Source organism: Dipteris shenzhenensis, chromosome 3, assembly GCF_047967505.1.
Source record: "Dipteris shenzhenensis isolate YYH24624 ecotype China chromosome 3, Dip_SZ_1.0, whole genome shotgun sequence".
Classification (NCBI taxonomy): Eukaryota; Viridiplantae; Streptophyta; class Polypodiopsida; order Gleicheniales; family Dipteridaceae; genus Dipteris; species Dipteris shenzhenensis.
In genome coordinates this window covers 47844719-47861191 of record NC_141598.1, presented here as the reverse complement: position 1 = coordinate 47861191, position 16473 = coordinate 47844719, and the positions used below count along the sequence as shown (strand labels likewise).

Below are 16473 nucleotides of genomic sequence, written 5' to 3'. Positions count from 1 at the left end.
TGGAACCGAACGTGGCTCCTGCAAGCTCCCAAAATAGAACGTGGATGACGAGCTCCGCCTCCATAAGCCATCGCTCACGTCTGTCTCAGTGACGAAAATCCGTAGCAAACAGAATCTCCAAGATTTCATTGAATCTTCAACAAGATTCCGGCCACCCGTAGACTCGGACCATAGTCTGCCACGTGGCAGATAAGGTCTGCCACGTCATCGCCATCACTCAGCGCACCACATCACCACATTATCCTGACACGTGGCAATTGACTGCCACGTCATTACCTTATCATCCTATCTGCCACACTGCCACGTCAACAGCCCAACTCAACTGACACGTCATCAGTGCCACGTCATCAGGCCACATCATCCAACCATGTCATCTACTGACATCATCATCTGTGCCACCTCAACTGTCCAATCAGCACTGACCTCTGCAGGCACACACAGTGCTTCACAGTCACTTCATGTGACCACTCACTGGCACCTCTTGCTAGGCACAGTGCCACATCATCACTACATGTGACTCACAGTGACACATCATCATTGAGCACATTTGCACTCCTTTTGCCCCTCCACCTAGATCAAGTCACTCGTTTTTCCGTGCTCTACGCGCTCGTCACATCACGCGCACATTTCGACGCAAGTTACACTCACATTTGAGCCTCGCCAACAAAACCACTTCCTTCACTAACATTTGCCTCTACATCGACGCATCTGACCCAGCACTTAAAAAGAACAAAAGAAAAGGAATTATTTGCTGTTCTTTCATCGATCAACGGTTGGTTTAGATCTAGATCAGAGTAGACAAGATCGCCATAGAGAGGACGCTTTGAATTTCCCCAAGTTGCCAATCTAAGCCATGCCCAAAATTCCCGACTAGTACCTACTTGAAGTCAGTCCATACGCTCACATACGGTTTCACATCATTACATTACCTGAAACCTTACGTTCATCGGTTCAATAAGCAGACTTCAGAGTTCAGAGACATTGCAAATTGATTCAGTGGGCAGATAGCATTTGATTTCACACACACATGCCACCATTGTAAAGCCTATTCAGCTATCTCACGGCATCGTGCACATCATTTTAGCCTTGTAAAGCCTCTTGGCTATTCCCGACATCATTGCCACAAGCCTTGTAATACAAATCAGATTTTATATACTGCAGTTCTATCTTCACCAACGGTACAGAGATTTCACTTGGCATAGACAGTGTATTTGCAGTTGATTCATACAGAGATTTTCACGACACTTTTGAGTACATTTCTTGCACCATGTCGACTAGCAACCTCAATCTGGAGGCATCTACTAAGTTAGACAACTCCAATTACAGTACATGGAAATACCGAATGGAGACCATTCTTGTGCTTCATGACAAATGGGAGTACGTCGATGGATCTACACCTAGACCATTGGACGATCCAGCCACCAATAGCTCTACTCCATCTGTTGTCATAGCACCAGCAACGGAATCTACATCGGGATCTACATCTACACAAACAGTTTTCGCACCAATAGCAGATCCTACCATTGCCCGAGCTCAAGCAGAATGGGATAAGAAAGACAAGTATGCCTATCACCTGATCAAGCAGAATGTACAAGATGTCATGCTAGGACAGCTCAACACAGTCAAGACATCAAAAAAAGCATGGGATATGTTCGCAGCTCTCTACAAGTCCAAGAACACATCCAGGATTCTCACCCTGAGAAACCAGATCAACCAGAGTTTCTGCAACAGCAGTGGAACCGGTCATGCTTATGTACTCCGCATCAAAGACTACAACAATCAACTTGCAGCAGCACGAGAGACTATGAACCCCGCAGAAATGGTTCAAGTAATTCTGAATGGACTAGGAGAAGGATATGAGAATCTAGTCCAGAGTATTGCCATCCAACGGCAAATTCCGACACTGGAAGAAATTCAGTCAGTCCTACTTGGTGAAGAACTCAGGACTCAAGCCATTCAAGCACGTAAAGGTCATTCTAATGATCAGGCATTCACAGCTTCAGACAGAAGCAGAGGCAAAGGAAGAGGCAGAGGTAGATCATACCAGAAAAGTGGTCATCATCAGCAACAAAATCAAAGTCAACATCAGCATCATCCTCAGCAACATCAAAATCAACAAAGAGGAAATCATTCCAACCGAGGAAGATTCCAAGGACGAGGGAATGCATCCACCAATGTGTCAAACATTTAGTGCAACTACTGTTACAAGTTTGGACACTATGAAAGAGATTGCCGTGCGACCAAGGCAGTCAATCCAGCGATAATCGAGGAAATTCCCGAGGCAGAGAAAATCATCGTGGTGGACATTCTAGTCACAGTCATTTTGCAAATGAACATGGAAATATGTTTCTTGCAAGCGAGAAATTGCATCAGACTGATACAGTGTACCTAGACACTGATTTCAATCCCAAAGAAGATTTCAGTTATCAAGTCAACCAAGTGGAACAGGATCCTTGCTACATTGACAGCGGTGCATCATCTCATATGACAAATCATCAGGAATGGTTCACAGAAATGAAGCCATTAGAAGGTCAAAAAAATGTCATCTACATAGCAGACAATACACCGAATCCAGTTCAAGGGACAAGTGTTATCCCTTTGAACAATTTCACTGATACAAAAGGATTAGCCAAAGATGTGCTCTATATTCCGAAGCTCAGCAAGAACCTTTTGTCAGTAGGTCAAATGACGGAACACAATTACAAAGTCATCTTCGACGGTGATGAATGCACTATCAGAGACAAATCCAAAAGATGTCACCTAGTAGCAAAAGGTGTCAAGGAAGGACGCTTATACAGAATGCTAGCTACAGTACAAACCAGATAAGCATGCCATGTCAACTCAACCACAACAAATGCCACTATCTGCAAAATGGCACAAGAGATATGGTCATGTCAATTTCAAGTACTTGTTAGATCTCAGGAATCAGAATATGGCAATAAGGATTCCGAAGCTACAGTTTCTTAGAAAGGTTTGCGAAGCATGCTGCTTCGGCAAACAAAAGCGAACCAACTTTGTCAAAAGTACCTCTCGTGCACAAGGTATTCTTAATTTGATACATACAGATGTATGGGGTTATGCCCAGACCCGCAGCATCAATGGTTCACTTTATTACTAAACTTTCATCGACGACTACAGCAAATATTGTTGGGTCTACTTTCTGAAAGAGAAATCTGAAGTGTTTTCAAGATTTCAAGAATTCAAAGTCATGGTAGAAAGCCAAACAGGCAGAAAGATCAAGGTCATGAGATCAGATAGAGGAGGTGAATATATGTCTTCAGCATTCATGAACTTTTGCAGAAATCATGGCATACGAAGACAATTCACATGTGCAGATACTCCTCAGCAGAATGCACGAGCTGAAAGGAAGAATGGGACTTTAGCAGACAATGCTAGAGCAATGCTTAGTGAAAAGCATCTTCCAAATCAATATTGGGCAGAAGCAATAGCTACAGCTAACTACTTGCTTAATCGGCTTCCTACCAAACCGATACAGGATATGACTCCTTATGAAGCATTCACTGGACACAAGCCACGCATTGGGCATCTCCGCATATTTGGTTGCATAGCATATTGTCATGTGCACGGATTGGTATCTGACGTGTACTAGGTACACAAGACTAGCTCAGGTTAGCCTGGGGAGGCTTAGAGCTAGGCAGGCTTGATTCTCGGGTTGAGTGGCAAGGGTACGGACTATTTATAGGTCTTCGCTATTTTTTGCGCTCAGGACCCGAGTCTATAAAAGAGGCGCAGGGGGTTCAGTTCTCAGTGAACCGATGGGAGCATCTCTTGGAACGGTTTTCCTCTGCCCCATTCTCCTTTTCGCTTCGGTTCAGTCAGTTATTTCTCTCAGTCTGTATTCAAATCAGATTTCAGTTATGTCTGGTTCGCGGCAAATCCCGAGTTCACCATGGGAGAGCAGGATTTGGATTACACTCCTGTGGGAGAGGAGGATCACGGTCTCTATGATGACCTGATAACAAAAAAGGCCTTCATTGAATTTACGACTCCTCTGGATGGAAAATTCGAGCAGGTTAATGCAAATCAAACGGGGTTGACACAGCAACTCCAGGGGATTCAAGCAACTCTCACCCTTCTGGCTAGCACTGTGCAGGCACTCACGCATGTGGATGCCATGGCTTCAGTGCTAGGCCCGAATATAACTCCAGACCCTTTCCCAGGAGATCAAAAGTCTAGAACGAAAGAGGTAGTTGACACTTGGTTACACAAGTGGCAGATACACTTTCAGTTCCACCCATACCCAGATGAGTAGAAGATCCAGCTTGCAGCGGGTTTCATGTCAGGTAAAGCGTTGCTATGGTGGAAGGAACTCTTGCCTAAGCCCGATACATGGACAGATTTTGAAGGGGTCTTCACGAAGGAGTTCTTGAAGAAGGAGGATGATTACGATATCGTTGGCAAGCTTAAAGCCCTCGATATGTCAAAGTTAAACTTGACCTTTAAAGTTTATCTTCAAAGATTTCGGGATCTGCAAACCAGGGCCACTAAGATGGATCCAGTGACCTTGTTAGGTTTCTTCGTGGATGGTTTGCCAGATTCATACAAGTTGCAGATAAAGAACAACAAATGCACAACGTTGCAGGAGGCCATGAATTATGCGCGCATATATGATGATACCATGGCCGGTGCCAAGGCAACTACAGTTTCCGACACGAGTGGAAAGAACAAACGCAAGTTCTTTCAGCATACGACTGGTACTGGGGAGACGAAGTCTACGGACAACGCCTCCAAGAAAAACTTGACTCCAGCAAAGAATGGTAAAGCCCGTTTCCTTCGTACTTTAAGGCTCAAGAAAGAAGAACGATGCTTCTATTGCGAGGAGCGGGGCCACACCAAGAATGAGTGTCCAAAGCGCAAGAACCAAAAGTTGGTGCTTGGACCGAAGCTCCAGGCGGGTACTGGTACCAAAGCCAAGGGAGCGAACCAAGTCTCGATGACAGGTATTTCTGTAAATGTCATTACCTGCCCACTTTCTTGTAATTGCACTTTCAATACTTCGTTGTTTGGTTCCCATGATCTTTTCCGAGTTTATGGAGAAGTTATGGACCAACAGGTTCACATTCTCTTTGATCCGGGCAGCTCTCACAACCTTGTTAATTACAAATTTGTGCAAAAGATGGGGCTGTCCACAGTACCTAGCGACCATACCTATGAGGTGCAGCTTCCAGCGGGGAAGCAATTTTGGGATCGCAAGGTTGAAGCGCTTCCTATCCGGATTCAAGCCTACACGGGAGCTCTTACATGTTATGTTATGCATCTGGAGCATGTAGACTTGTTGATCGGAATAGAGTGGTTTAAAACCCACAATATTCAGATCGGATGGACGGAGCATACACTTTCTTTTGTAGATAAGAACACCCAATTTTGTATTCAGTGTGATAAAGTTCCCTCTTCTCAGGGACCTATTGTATCTGCGATGCAGCTTCGGAATATATTAAACACTTCTCATTATGATGTCTATCAGTGTGTTTTGATTCCGCTTTCTTCATTTGTTGTTTCTGTAATTAACAAGAATGACTTAAGTGTGTTTGAACACCGGAAATTGAGAATGTTGCTAGATAGTTTTAAGGATGTATTCCCTGCTCAACTGCCGGAAGGTTTACCTCCAAAACGGGCAGTAGATCATCGTATAGACTTAGTCCCAGAGTGTCCTATGTGATCCTCAAGTGTTCGACTATATACCAAGATGTCATCTAAGAACGCTATACCAAATTTGCCCATAAAATCCCTGAACAAATCGTTCATCATCTGCTGAAAAGTAGCGAAAAGCATTGGTCAAACCAAAAGGTAATACGAGAAACTCGTAATGACCATACCTAGTTCGGAATGCGGTCCTATCTATGTGTTTAGCATAGATACGGATTTGGTGATAACCCGTACGCAAAACAATCTTAGTGAAATACTTCGCTCCGGCCAAACGGTCTATCAAATCATCAGAACGAGGTAGAGGGTAACGATTCTAAATTGTCACTTTATTTAATCGTTTATAATCTATACACATTCTCCAGGAAGAATCTTTCTTCTTTCTTAAGAGGACAGGTGCACCCCAAGGTGATTTACTTGGGCAGATATCGCCCATATTCAGGTAATCCTGAAGCTGTAAAGCTAACTCATCTTCCTCTACCTGGCTCATTCTATAAGGTGGTACACTGATAGTTATTCTAAGACAGCATAAGCTCTATGCCAAGATGAGTAAATGTGACTTCTTTATGAAGGAGATCATTTACTTAGGACACAAGATTTCTTCTAAAGGTATTAGCATTAATCTGGATCGTATCCAGAAGGTTTTAGAATGTTATATATACCTTTGTAAGACTAGAATAAGTCCAATCATACAAATTTAGAATTTTTTGTTGTTCTAAAGATCAAAAATCTACAAAGAAAATAAAAGAGAAAATGAAAGAGAAGAAAAAAGAGGTAAACAAAAACTTTTATGAAAAGCAAAAGGAAGACATACTTAGCAAGCAAAGCAACACTTATGTCGTCATCAGTGCCCAAGCATAAGCAGCTATACTAGGTTTCTAAAGACCCGCGGAGTCTCTTGGGCAAACCCAGTGCTTGCTAAAATACGTCAAATAAACAAAAGAGAATGAAAACAAGAAATAAAGAAGAAACGAAGCAGGTGACTTAAGCAAAAATAAACAAGCAAGTCAAGAAACAAAAACTTCCAAAAAACTAGAATCTCTCTCTCTCTCTCTCTCTCTCTCTCTCTCTCTCTCTCTCTCTCTCTCTCTCTTATTTAAAACATAAAAAGTTAAAAGGCACTTTACACTTATGTCTCGTTTCTGCAAAGAGGCAAAAATACATTTCTAACTTAGAAAGCACAAGTATACTCAAACAAACTCTCTTTTGAAACTAAAAGAAAAACGGGCTATTCAGCTCCCCGCTTTTTGTTTTAGAATGGCCTATTCCTCAGACTGTGAAACAACTTCGTTCTTTCCTAGGATTTACGGTATTTCTTCGGAAGTATGTGCGTGATTATTCTCATATCACGGCACCCCTGACAAACATATTGAAAGGTCATGGACGCAGGTCTACTCAGTCGATCCCTTGGAATGATGCAATGAACAAGGCTTTTGAAACCTTGAAACTTTCTATTAAAGAAGCACCCGTTCTTGCATTACCCGATCCTACCCGGCCTTATGTTTTAGAGGCCGATGCGAGTGATTATGTGATTGGGGCAGCTCTTTTCCAAGAGGGCAGACCTGTAGCTTTCGAGAGTAAGAAGCTAGACGACACTCAATATCGTTGGCCCACACTCGAGAAGGAACTTTATGCTGTAGTGTATGCTCTTAAGGTTTGGAGACACTACTTGTATGGTTCAAAGTTCCTTGTATTGACTGATCATCAGTCAATTAAGTATGTGTGTGATGGATCAGAATTGAGGGGAAGGAAAGCTCGATGGGTAGAATTAATGCAGGATTTTGATTTTGAAATACGTTATCGTAAGGGTTCGTTGAATAGTGTGGCGGATGCCTTAAGTCGAGTTAAGTTTGTAAATGCTTTGTCATTTACGGAAATATCCTCAGACCTATTTCAATCCTTGAGAGGGCTATACGCAACTGATAGTCATTTCAGTTCTTATTGGCAGAGAGTCCAGGATGGGAGCTCCATGGTTGACCAGGACTCAGGGATTGTGCCACCTACGGTACAGGCGGCGGGAGATCAGTGGATGATTAGGAACGGCTTGCTGTTCCGGAATGAAAAGATTTGTGTGCCCGATGTTTTGGACCTTAAATCCAAGATTCTCTGGGAGTGTCATGATGCTCCTAGTGCTGGACATCTAGGTATACATAGGACTCTATCTCTTGTGAAGCATACCTTTTATTGGCCTAAGATGCGTGCATTTATTGAGAACTATGTAGTAGGTTGCCGGGTTTGTCAGGTTACTAAGGCAGAACGCCTTCGAAGCGCGGGCTTACTACAGCCATTACAGATTCCAGGTAATAAATGGGAAAGTATTTCCATGGATTTTGTTACTGGTTTGCCTCGAACGCGCAAGGGTCATGACTCCATTTGGGTCATAGTCGACCGTCTGACAAAAATGGCTAGATTCCTACCTACTAGAACAACTATTTCAGCTGTTCAGTTGGCTCACGAGTTTGTGGACCACTTGTTTAAGTTGTATGGTTTGCCATCTGACATAGTCAGTGACAGGGACTCAAAGTTTACAAGTAACTTTTGGACACTTGTATTTGAGAAATTGGAAACTACTCTAAGTATGAGTTCCTCGGATCATGCACAATCCGATGGCAGTACAGAGAAGGTCAACCAGTTGGTTGAAGACATGCTTCGGGCATATGTATCTAAGAGACAGTCTTCATGGGAAGATTATCTACCTATGATAGAATTTGCTTACAACAGTGCAAAGCATTCTAGTACTGGTTACAATCCTTTTATGCTTATGTACGGGTTTCAACCTAAGTCACCACTTATGGTTGGGTTAAAAGGAATTTAGAATGATGCTGCTAAGAACTTCTTGCAAGACATGCAAGAAATGTTGCAGTTTGCCAAGGAGTCTATTAGAAGTGCCCAAGATCGCGACAGATTTTATGCTAATAGACATCGTTCACCTAGAGAGTTCTCTGAAGGAACGATGGTATATTTGCGAATTCCTAAGAAATCCAAGAGCCTAAGTACTGGTTTGGTTCCGAAATTATCCCCCAGATATTGTGGCCCATTCAAGGTCATTAAAAGAATTAGACCAATTGCATATCCAACTAGAATTGCCTCCTGATGTTAAAGTACATCCAGTCTTTCATGTTAGTAGACTGAAGGAAGTCTTGGGTGCAGATGATCAACTTGTTTCTCCTCATGAGATTATAGAAGTTACAGATTTGACTTTTATTCCTCACGAACCTAAGTGTATTCTTGAATTTCATGAAAGACAGATTCGTAATCGTACTATCACGGAATACAAGATCAAGTGGAAGGATCGTGTTGAGGAGGATGCAACATGGGAGACATTACAAAACCTCCAAAGAACATTTCCGGGTTTTTTAGCGAACTCAAGAGTGAGTTCTTAGAGGAGGGGGAGTATGTCATGTGCACAGATTGGTATCTGACGTGTACTAGGTACACAAGACTAGCTCAGGTTAGCCTGGGGAGGCTTAGAGCTATGCAGGCTTGATTCTCGGGTTGAGTGGCAAGGGTACGGACTATTTATAGGTCTTCGCTATTTTTGGCGCTCGGGGCCCGCCGAGTCTATAAAAGGGGCCCAGGGGGTTCAGTTCTCAGTGAACCGATGGGAGCAAGTTTCGTTCCCAGGTGCTAGGTCTGATCCTGGATTGAGTCGCGGACGCGCGCTTGCATCTTAGCGTAGCCCAAGGCCCAGTGGCAGATCCAAGGCTTCACAGCGCCACCTGGTGGTATGGGACACCAGGCTGGTTTGGATCTGATTGGGAGTTCGTGCCAGTAGCTCAGCTCGTGACTCGGAGGGGACATCTCCTGATTCAGGATCACATCCCGTAGATGTCATGGTTGGGTGGTGAGCAGCCTGCTCAGATCTCACATGGTGTGTGGTTGTTTTGCAGATCAGGGGTTTCAGGAGTGCTGGGATGTGTCACATATGCCCACACACATGATGATCATCGCAGGAAATCAGATGCCAAGTCACGCAAATGCATCATGGTTGGCTACAGTGAAGAAAGCAAAGCATAAAAATTGTATGATCCCATCAACCGCAAAGTCATTATCTCCAGAGATGTAATCTTTGATGAGGAATCAGAATGGAAAACCTCACCTACATAGGAGATAGAAGCATCGACTTCACAATCATCTACAGAACAGGTTGATGAAGACGAGCAAGAATTGCCAGCAACACCCCAAGCAGAGCCACAGCAGCTCAGACGGTCTACTACGGAAAGCAGACCTCCAACCAGATTGACATATGCTCCAAAAGACAAAGCAATTCAGGTGGAAACCACCAACTATGCTCTTATGACTACCATCATGGCTACAGAAGAGCCAGTGTACTTCGAAGATGCAGTAGACAAGCCAAAATGGCAAACTGCTATGAATGAAGAAATGGATGCTTTGTATAAAAATAACACTTGGGAATTATGCGACCTTCCACCAGGAAAGAAGGCCATAGTAAACAAATGGGTATACAAAGTGAAGCACAATCCAGATGGCAGCATTCAAAGATACAAAATCAGACTAGTTGCAAAAGGATTTGCTCAACAATATGGTGAGGACTATGATGAGACTTATGCTCCAGTAGCAAAGATGAATTCCATACGGTTCTTGATATCACTAGCAACACTCAGCAAATCAAATGTGTATCAGCTCGATGTCAAGAATGCATTTCTCAATGGTTATCTAGACGAGGAAGTCTACATGCAACAACCAGCAGGTTATGTTGAACCAGGAAAGGACAATAAGGTTTGCCATCTCAAGAAAAGTCTCTACAGCTTAAAGCAAGCACCCAGAAGTTGGTACAGTAGAATTGACAAGTATTTTGCTGATTTGGGATACATGAAGTCCAATGCAGATCATACTCTCTACTACAAAGTTCAAGGGGAAGACATTACTATTGCACTTTTGTACGTAGATGATCTGATTGTGACAGGAAGCAAGGATAGCTTCATCAGAAAATTGAAACAAGACTTATCTGCAAAGTTCGACATGAAAGATCTTGGACTTATGCACTATTGTCTTGGAATTGAGTTCTGGAGAGATTCAGATAGCACATTCATGAGTCAGCTCAAGTATGTTGACAGTCTCCTGAAAAAGTTTCATATGACAGATTGCAAGATTGCAGCCACTCCCATGGAACAGAGTTTGAAACTTACTAAAGTTTCAGAAAAGCCTACAAACAATGACAGATACTACAGACAACTCATCAGATCTCTTATATATCTGACAATCACACACCAGATATTTGTTATGCAGTAAGCTCACTAGCACAGTTTATGGCAAATCCAAAGCAGTCTCACTGGAATGCAGCCAAAAGAGTCTTGAGATACATCAGAGGTACAAGACAATTTGGGATAGAATATAGAGGAAGTCATCCACGGTTGCATGGATACTGTGACAGTGACTATGCCGGAGATCATGAGACCACGAGATCGACACAGGGATATGCATTTTTCCTTGGTCAAGGTGCTATATCATGGTTGTCAAACAAACAGCTAACTGTTTCTTTATCTTCGACTAAAGCAGAATATAGGGCACTCACTACAGGTGCATGTGAGGCTATATGGCTCAAAAGACTATTGTCAGAAACAGATTACTTTGGTGAGTCAAAGCCAACAACAATATACTGTGATAATCAATCGGCTCAAGCATTGGCCAAAAATCCAATATATCACTCCAGGACAAAGCACATTGATGTCAGAGAGCACTTCATCAGAGAAAGAGTGTTACTTGGTGACATCACACTGTAGCATTGTGATAACAAAGAGAATGTTGCATACATCTTTACCAAACCACTCGGTAAAGAGCTATTCGAGAAACACCAACTAGCTCTTAGTTTGACGCAAAGAAAGGACATTCCCATTAAAGGGATGTGATGGAATGTAATGTCCTGCTTCGATTCCCCAGAATCATCATCTTGAGGGAAGGCCTACTTCATGATGTTGATCTTAAGGGAAGGTGTTGAGAGGTCACGCTCAACATCATGTGATCATGTGTGCATAGCACCATCACGTGATCATATGTGCATAGCACTAACCTTATAGAGTGCTATAAAGGAAAGGGTTAGATCCCTTAACCCTCACCCTAAAAGGGTTTGTATATATTCTATTTTTTCAACTAAATCTAGTGTACAGTTAGTCATTTGTGGTGTGCTCTCTAGCTATGCCCTCTCTCCTCATCTCCACTCTTCTCCTCTCCCCTCTTCATATTTTGTCATGTTTGTTATAGGTGATGATACAAATTTGACAAGGTTTTGTACTTGGATCTGTTATCTATATATGAAACTGTTTGGCTGTACATGTCCTCTCTCTATCTCAAGTGTTCTCTCTCTATACATACAAGCACAGAGAGTGAGTTGGCATTTGAAGTTTTTGCTGTGAAATCTCAAAATGTTTTATTCCACTACACGGGTTGGCTGTAGCAAGCAACCCCTTTTCTCTAACACATATATCCAGATGAATCCGAAAGCATTCCATCTCATCCACTGACAACACAACAAATAGGGCAGTTTCAATCTCACGACAACCACTCATCATAAACTCTATTAGGCATAGCAGGGACTAGTTACTAGATTGACCTAGATGGCTCATTTTATACCAAGTAGGGAAATATAAAAACCCTTGAGTTGGCAAGATTGTCTGTAAGATAGACAAGAACCACTGTTCAGGAGCTGCTTGCTGTAAACGCGCCAATGGGGCCAGCCTAAGTAGACAACACAGCGGTCCTACAGTAAAAGGGTTTAGCTCTCCGTGGCACCAAGGCAACCAAGGGGATCACATAATAACACAAACATGGAAAAAGGCACAAGAACTAAACGTCCAACGTGCCGTACAGACCCTGATGATATCTAGACTGCCTTGTCTGACATGTGATTTGAATAAAAAATGAGCACATTTCCAAAGAAAGAAAACTGTTACTACACACACCAAAGCCAGTGGCGTAATGAGTACCAAGTGTTTCACTGATTGTGCATTTGCCTCTCTGTAAAATCGGCTTGCTTTTACAGCTGCTGTAGCCACTCTTTTTGCATCTGCTGCATGGCTCCTTTGAGCATCAAACATAGCTTCCTCCGTCTCAAATTTAGCTATTTTGATGAACGCTAGACCAATTTCACCCATGGTTTCACCAACTTCTTGTTGTGCCTTGACCAAAGCCTCCGCCTGTTTGCAAACACCTTGAAATTAGCACGAGCTTTGATGAACTTGACAGATTCCTATGCAACATCAAAAGAGGCAAAGCATCATGACATTCGAAAGAGCACTAAAGTAGGACAAAATCTGATTGCAATACTAGAGTAAGCAATAGTGCATCGCACCTAACTCAAAATTTCCGAGCCCAGATTAACCTTTCATTTGCTTACCTGCTGTGACGCCTCACTCAAGTCATGCTCCAAATCCTGTAGATGTTCTTTTTTGTCCATGAATTCTTTGTCTTCCTCGTTGACTGGTGGCTTGACTCCTCCCCAGTCAATGGTGACCGACTGTCTCAACTCTTTGAACAAACGCACAAGATCTCTACCTCCCTTAGCAGGTTGCACAACATCTTCTGGTGTGATTACAATACTACCCTCGCCAAAAAGCTGGCGTGGAAGATTTACTGCTCCATCCAACAGCCTTGAAGCCATAACAGTGGTGGGGATCAGAGGCAGCTTTTCCTGAGATTGTAGAAATAATCGCAATTCATCACTCCTCCTGATGATGGGATGGTTTGCTAATCTACAGAGATATTTTTCGAGAGCAATCCTCCTCTGTTCAATGAACTCTTGCTTTTGCATGACCTGACTTTCTACAACATTCTTGTCGGGACGACAGGGAATGAAATAACCCCTGTAGCTTTCTGCTAGCCTGTCAGCTAGGGTGACCACGTCCCGAAAACGTCTCCGCACACTGAAATCTGTGCCTCCGTATTCAGTAAGATTAGTGCGAGTGCTAATCAGATATGTAACATAAGTGTTACTTCCGGGAACAATCGAGGAGCTGGTAGTGTCTTGCACTTTTTGCGGTTGAGAGACTGCGATTATTAGATAATCGGAGAAGGAAGATGACGAAGATGACCAGGGCAAAGAATTCCCCGACTCCCTTGAGTGCCCATTGCCAACAGCGTCTGCAACGTAGGGAGTGAAAATCACATCAGCGTAAGACGGTGGCTCCACAAGTGGATCTTCCCTGGCATCGTTTTCCTCCGGACTGTTTGCGAATGATTCTCTGAAACTGCTTTTGAATGGATCTTGTTGAGGTGAGGATAGAGGATGGGATTCCTCGACAGGCAAGCTTCCTGACACAGTGCTTCGATAATCGCTATTCGACGAGAATGGATGAGGAGATGGGTCAAGAACGACGCTTTCCATCGCATCTGAGGACGAGTAGAGGTACGCCTTCTGAGAGTCGTCGTCCTCGGGACCCATCATCATGAAGGTTTCGAAGAGGGAGGGTAAGCTCGAATTGACAAGAAAGGGCACCTGTTGTCGCCGAGATTCAGGAAACCGGCATCTAGAACAGCAGCTGCAAGGTGTGATTGTGGATGGGAAAGCCTAGATCACGTTCCAAGAGGCTGCAGCTCCTCGTCCAAGGGCTCGAATTGTCAAGCCAGGATGCAAAACGGAAGAAGTAGAGCAAGCGAGGGCAATAAAGAGGATGGTGCAGCAAATGTATGTCTGCGCTCTATCTCCTTGCGATCTCGCGGTGAGCCTCTTTTGCTCGTTGCACTCGGAGAATTTGTGCTTGGTATCTTAATCTGTCTCCGTGAGACTCCTCAACGATGTGTGCTGATTATCTGTCTGAATTCACACCTGATCTGCTTCGATTCGCGCCCACGCGAAGTGTCTTCTTGATGGCTTGTGAAGCGAGGGCGCTGCGGAGGAAGGGCTCGAGGCGGAGGCGATGGCGATGGCGATGGCGATGGCGAGAACCCCGTGCCCAACAAAAGGCACTCGCACTGCTACTGGTTTCTTCTTCACCAAAAACCCAGGTGAATTTACCGGTAAATTTTGATCCCCTCGCAGAGCGCTCTTCTTGAACCCCCAAGAGATAGATCCCGCACATGAGAGGTTTCCGATTGCAACCCTTTACCGCTCGGTATCAGAGGCACATGCAAGCTGCATCTGTCGGACGCTTGCTCGCTCGACCCTTCCAGAGTTATGGGCACATGTAATCCGATTGCCTCATTCTCTGTTAGCCGGACCTTACCTGACTCTGCAGTCCGTTTGCATGAATCAAGCCTACGTCCAATAGGTTTTTTGGCCAAAACCTTGCCAAAAAGCCCTCATGTGCCCAGGTTGAGAGAGGCTAAATTTCAGCAAATCATGGACACAATAGATGGGCTAGCTTATGTGCTAGTCCTAGTACCTTGTTGCGGTGTTCCAAGATCTCTTTCAACTAGCTTCCTAGCTTTTTGACTAGTTGCTCCAGTAAATTTTTTTGCTACCTCCATAACCTTCCCTAATGTGCACGTAAGCTCTACATCTTAAGAGTACATGCTGCTCATTTCTACCTCCCCTCTAGAGCACATTTTGCTTCTCTAGGGATTTTGGATCTTGCCCACCTACCCCTCTCTACCTCGAGATCATGTGAACTTGTTCTGATTTTGCTCATTAGATGCCTTTTAAATATTGAAATGTCTTCCGTATTTCTACATTGCGTAGCTGTCCATTGAGTGATTTCCTATTTGTAGAATTGTAATTTGTCCATAGATTTACCAATAGTTTTTGTAGCATTTTCTGCATCACTATCTCCGTGGTTTTTTGGTATACAATGGCTATTCTACCTCATAATTCCATCCACTTCATTACCTCTCTGTGTCAACCCATGATTTGGATAGCATCCATCACCTCATGTGGTATCCTATTGGTGTCAATCTTCTCAACTTTGTTCAGGTAAGCCATGAATTGACCTAATGCTTCCCCTTCTAGAGGTGGTCATAAAATATACAATTCTAGAGAGAGAACAACGTTGATTATATAGTACAAATGATGTGGCAAATTTTTACATTTAAAAGATTGGCTGAGAATGGCCACCCCTAAAAGGGTAATGGTTTAGCTTACACTCTTACCACAATTAGAGGCTAGTGCCGATGTTATGGTGCAATGAAATGATTGTTTTAGAAGAGGATTAAACTCCTTTATAAGGGGAGATCACTGCCTAGCTTTCCTAATTGTGTGTTTTTTTTTGTTGCTCATAGGGTATGTGGTGGTCTGACTTGTAGTTTTGCAATAGTGTGTAAACAATCTTCACCCTTCTCTTTCTCCTTTAATATGAACACATTCATATTGCTGAGATGTGATCCTTTGAACACATTTTGTATTACTATATTAGACCTTCAACCCTAAATATTTTGGTGGGGCACTTGATAGAATATGCCTTCATGCACTTTTTTGATATATTATTGGCATATTCTTTGCTAACTTCAGAGATGGATTTTTATATATTGATCATATAATTTTTTCTTTGCAATTGAATGTTTGTAAACTTCTTATTATGTGGAAAGAATCAATGAAATTTTGGATTGTGTCAAAATTTTAAAATTTTCAATATAGAAGGTTTTTGTATTTTTATGGTTTCCATTAACACGTGTGATGTGTGCATGTGTGTGCACATGTGTGTGTGTGTGCGCACGTGTGTGTGTGTGTGTGTTGGCACACACATGTCCATGCTTTCACACGTGTAGTCTCAATGCACTAGCTAGAGGAGGTTCAACTTTTTGTAACAAGCAAATCCATAGCAAATTGAGGCAATTGAAGACATTTTTTCCCTTGCAAGCCCACCATCAACTTAAGTTGTTTCTCTCCTCTATAACATGGCAGTACCTCCTATTTGAAGG

At 43.1% G+C, this 16473-nt stretch overlaps 1 protein-coding gene across 3 annotated transcripts in view; it reads right to left on the bottom strand.

Annotated features, from left to right (window-relative positions):
- Nucleotides 1–14580, bottom strand: part of LOC147903914 (sorting nexin 2B-like) — a 103357-nt gene extending 88777 nt beyond the window's left edge. For all 3 annotated transcript variants that reach the window (XR_015543973.1, XM_087402039.1, XM_087402032.1), the window contains exons 1-2: nt 13019–14580; nt 12609–12818 (exon numbers count right to left, since the gene is read on the bottom strand). Coding sequence is in view for 2 of the 3 variants with exons in the window: in XM_087402039.1 (XP_087258165.1) it covers nt 12609–12818; nt 13019–14068 (1260 nt within the window). In the remaining variant the exon portion in view is untranslated. The remainder of the gene's footprint in view (nt 1–12608; nt 12819–13018) is intronic.
- Nucleotides 14581–16473: the final 1893 nt, after the last annotated feature.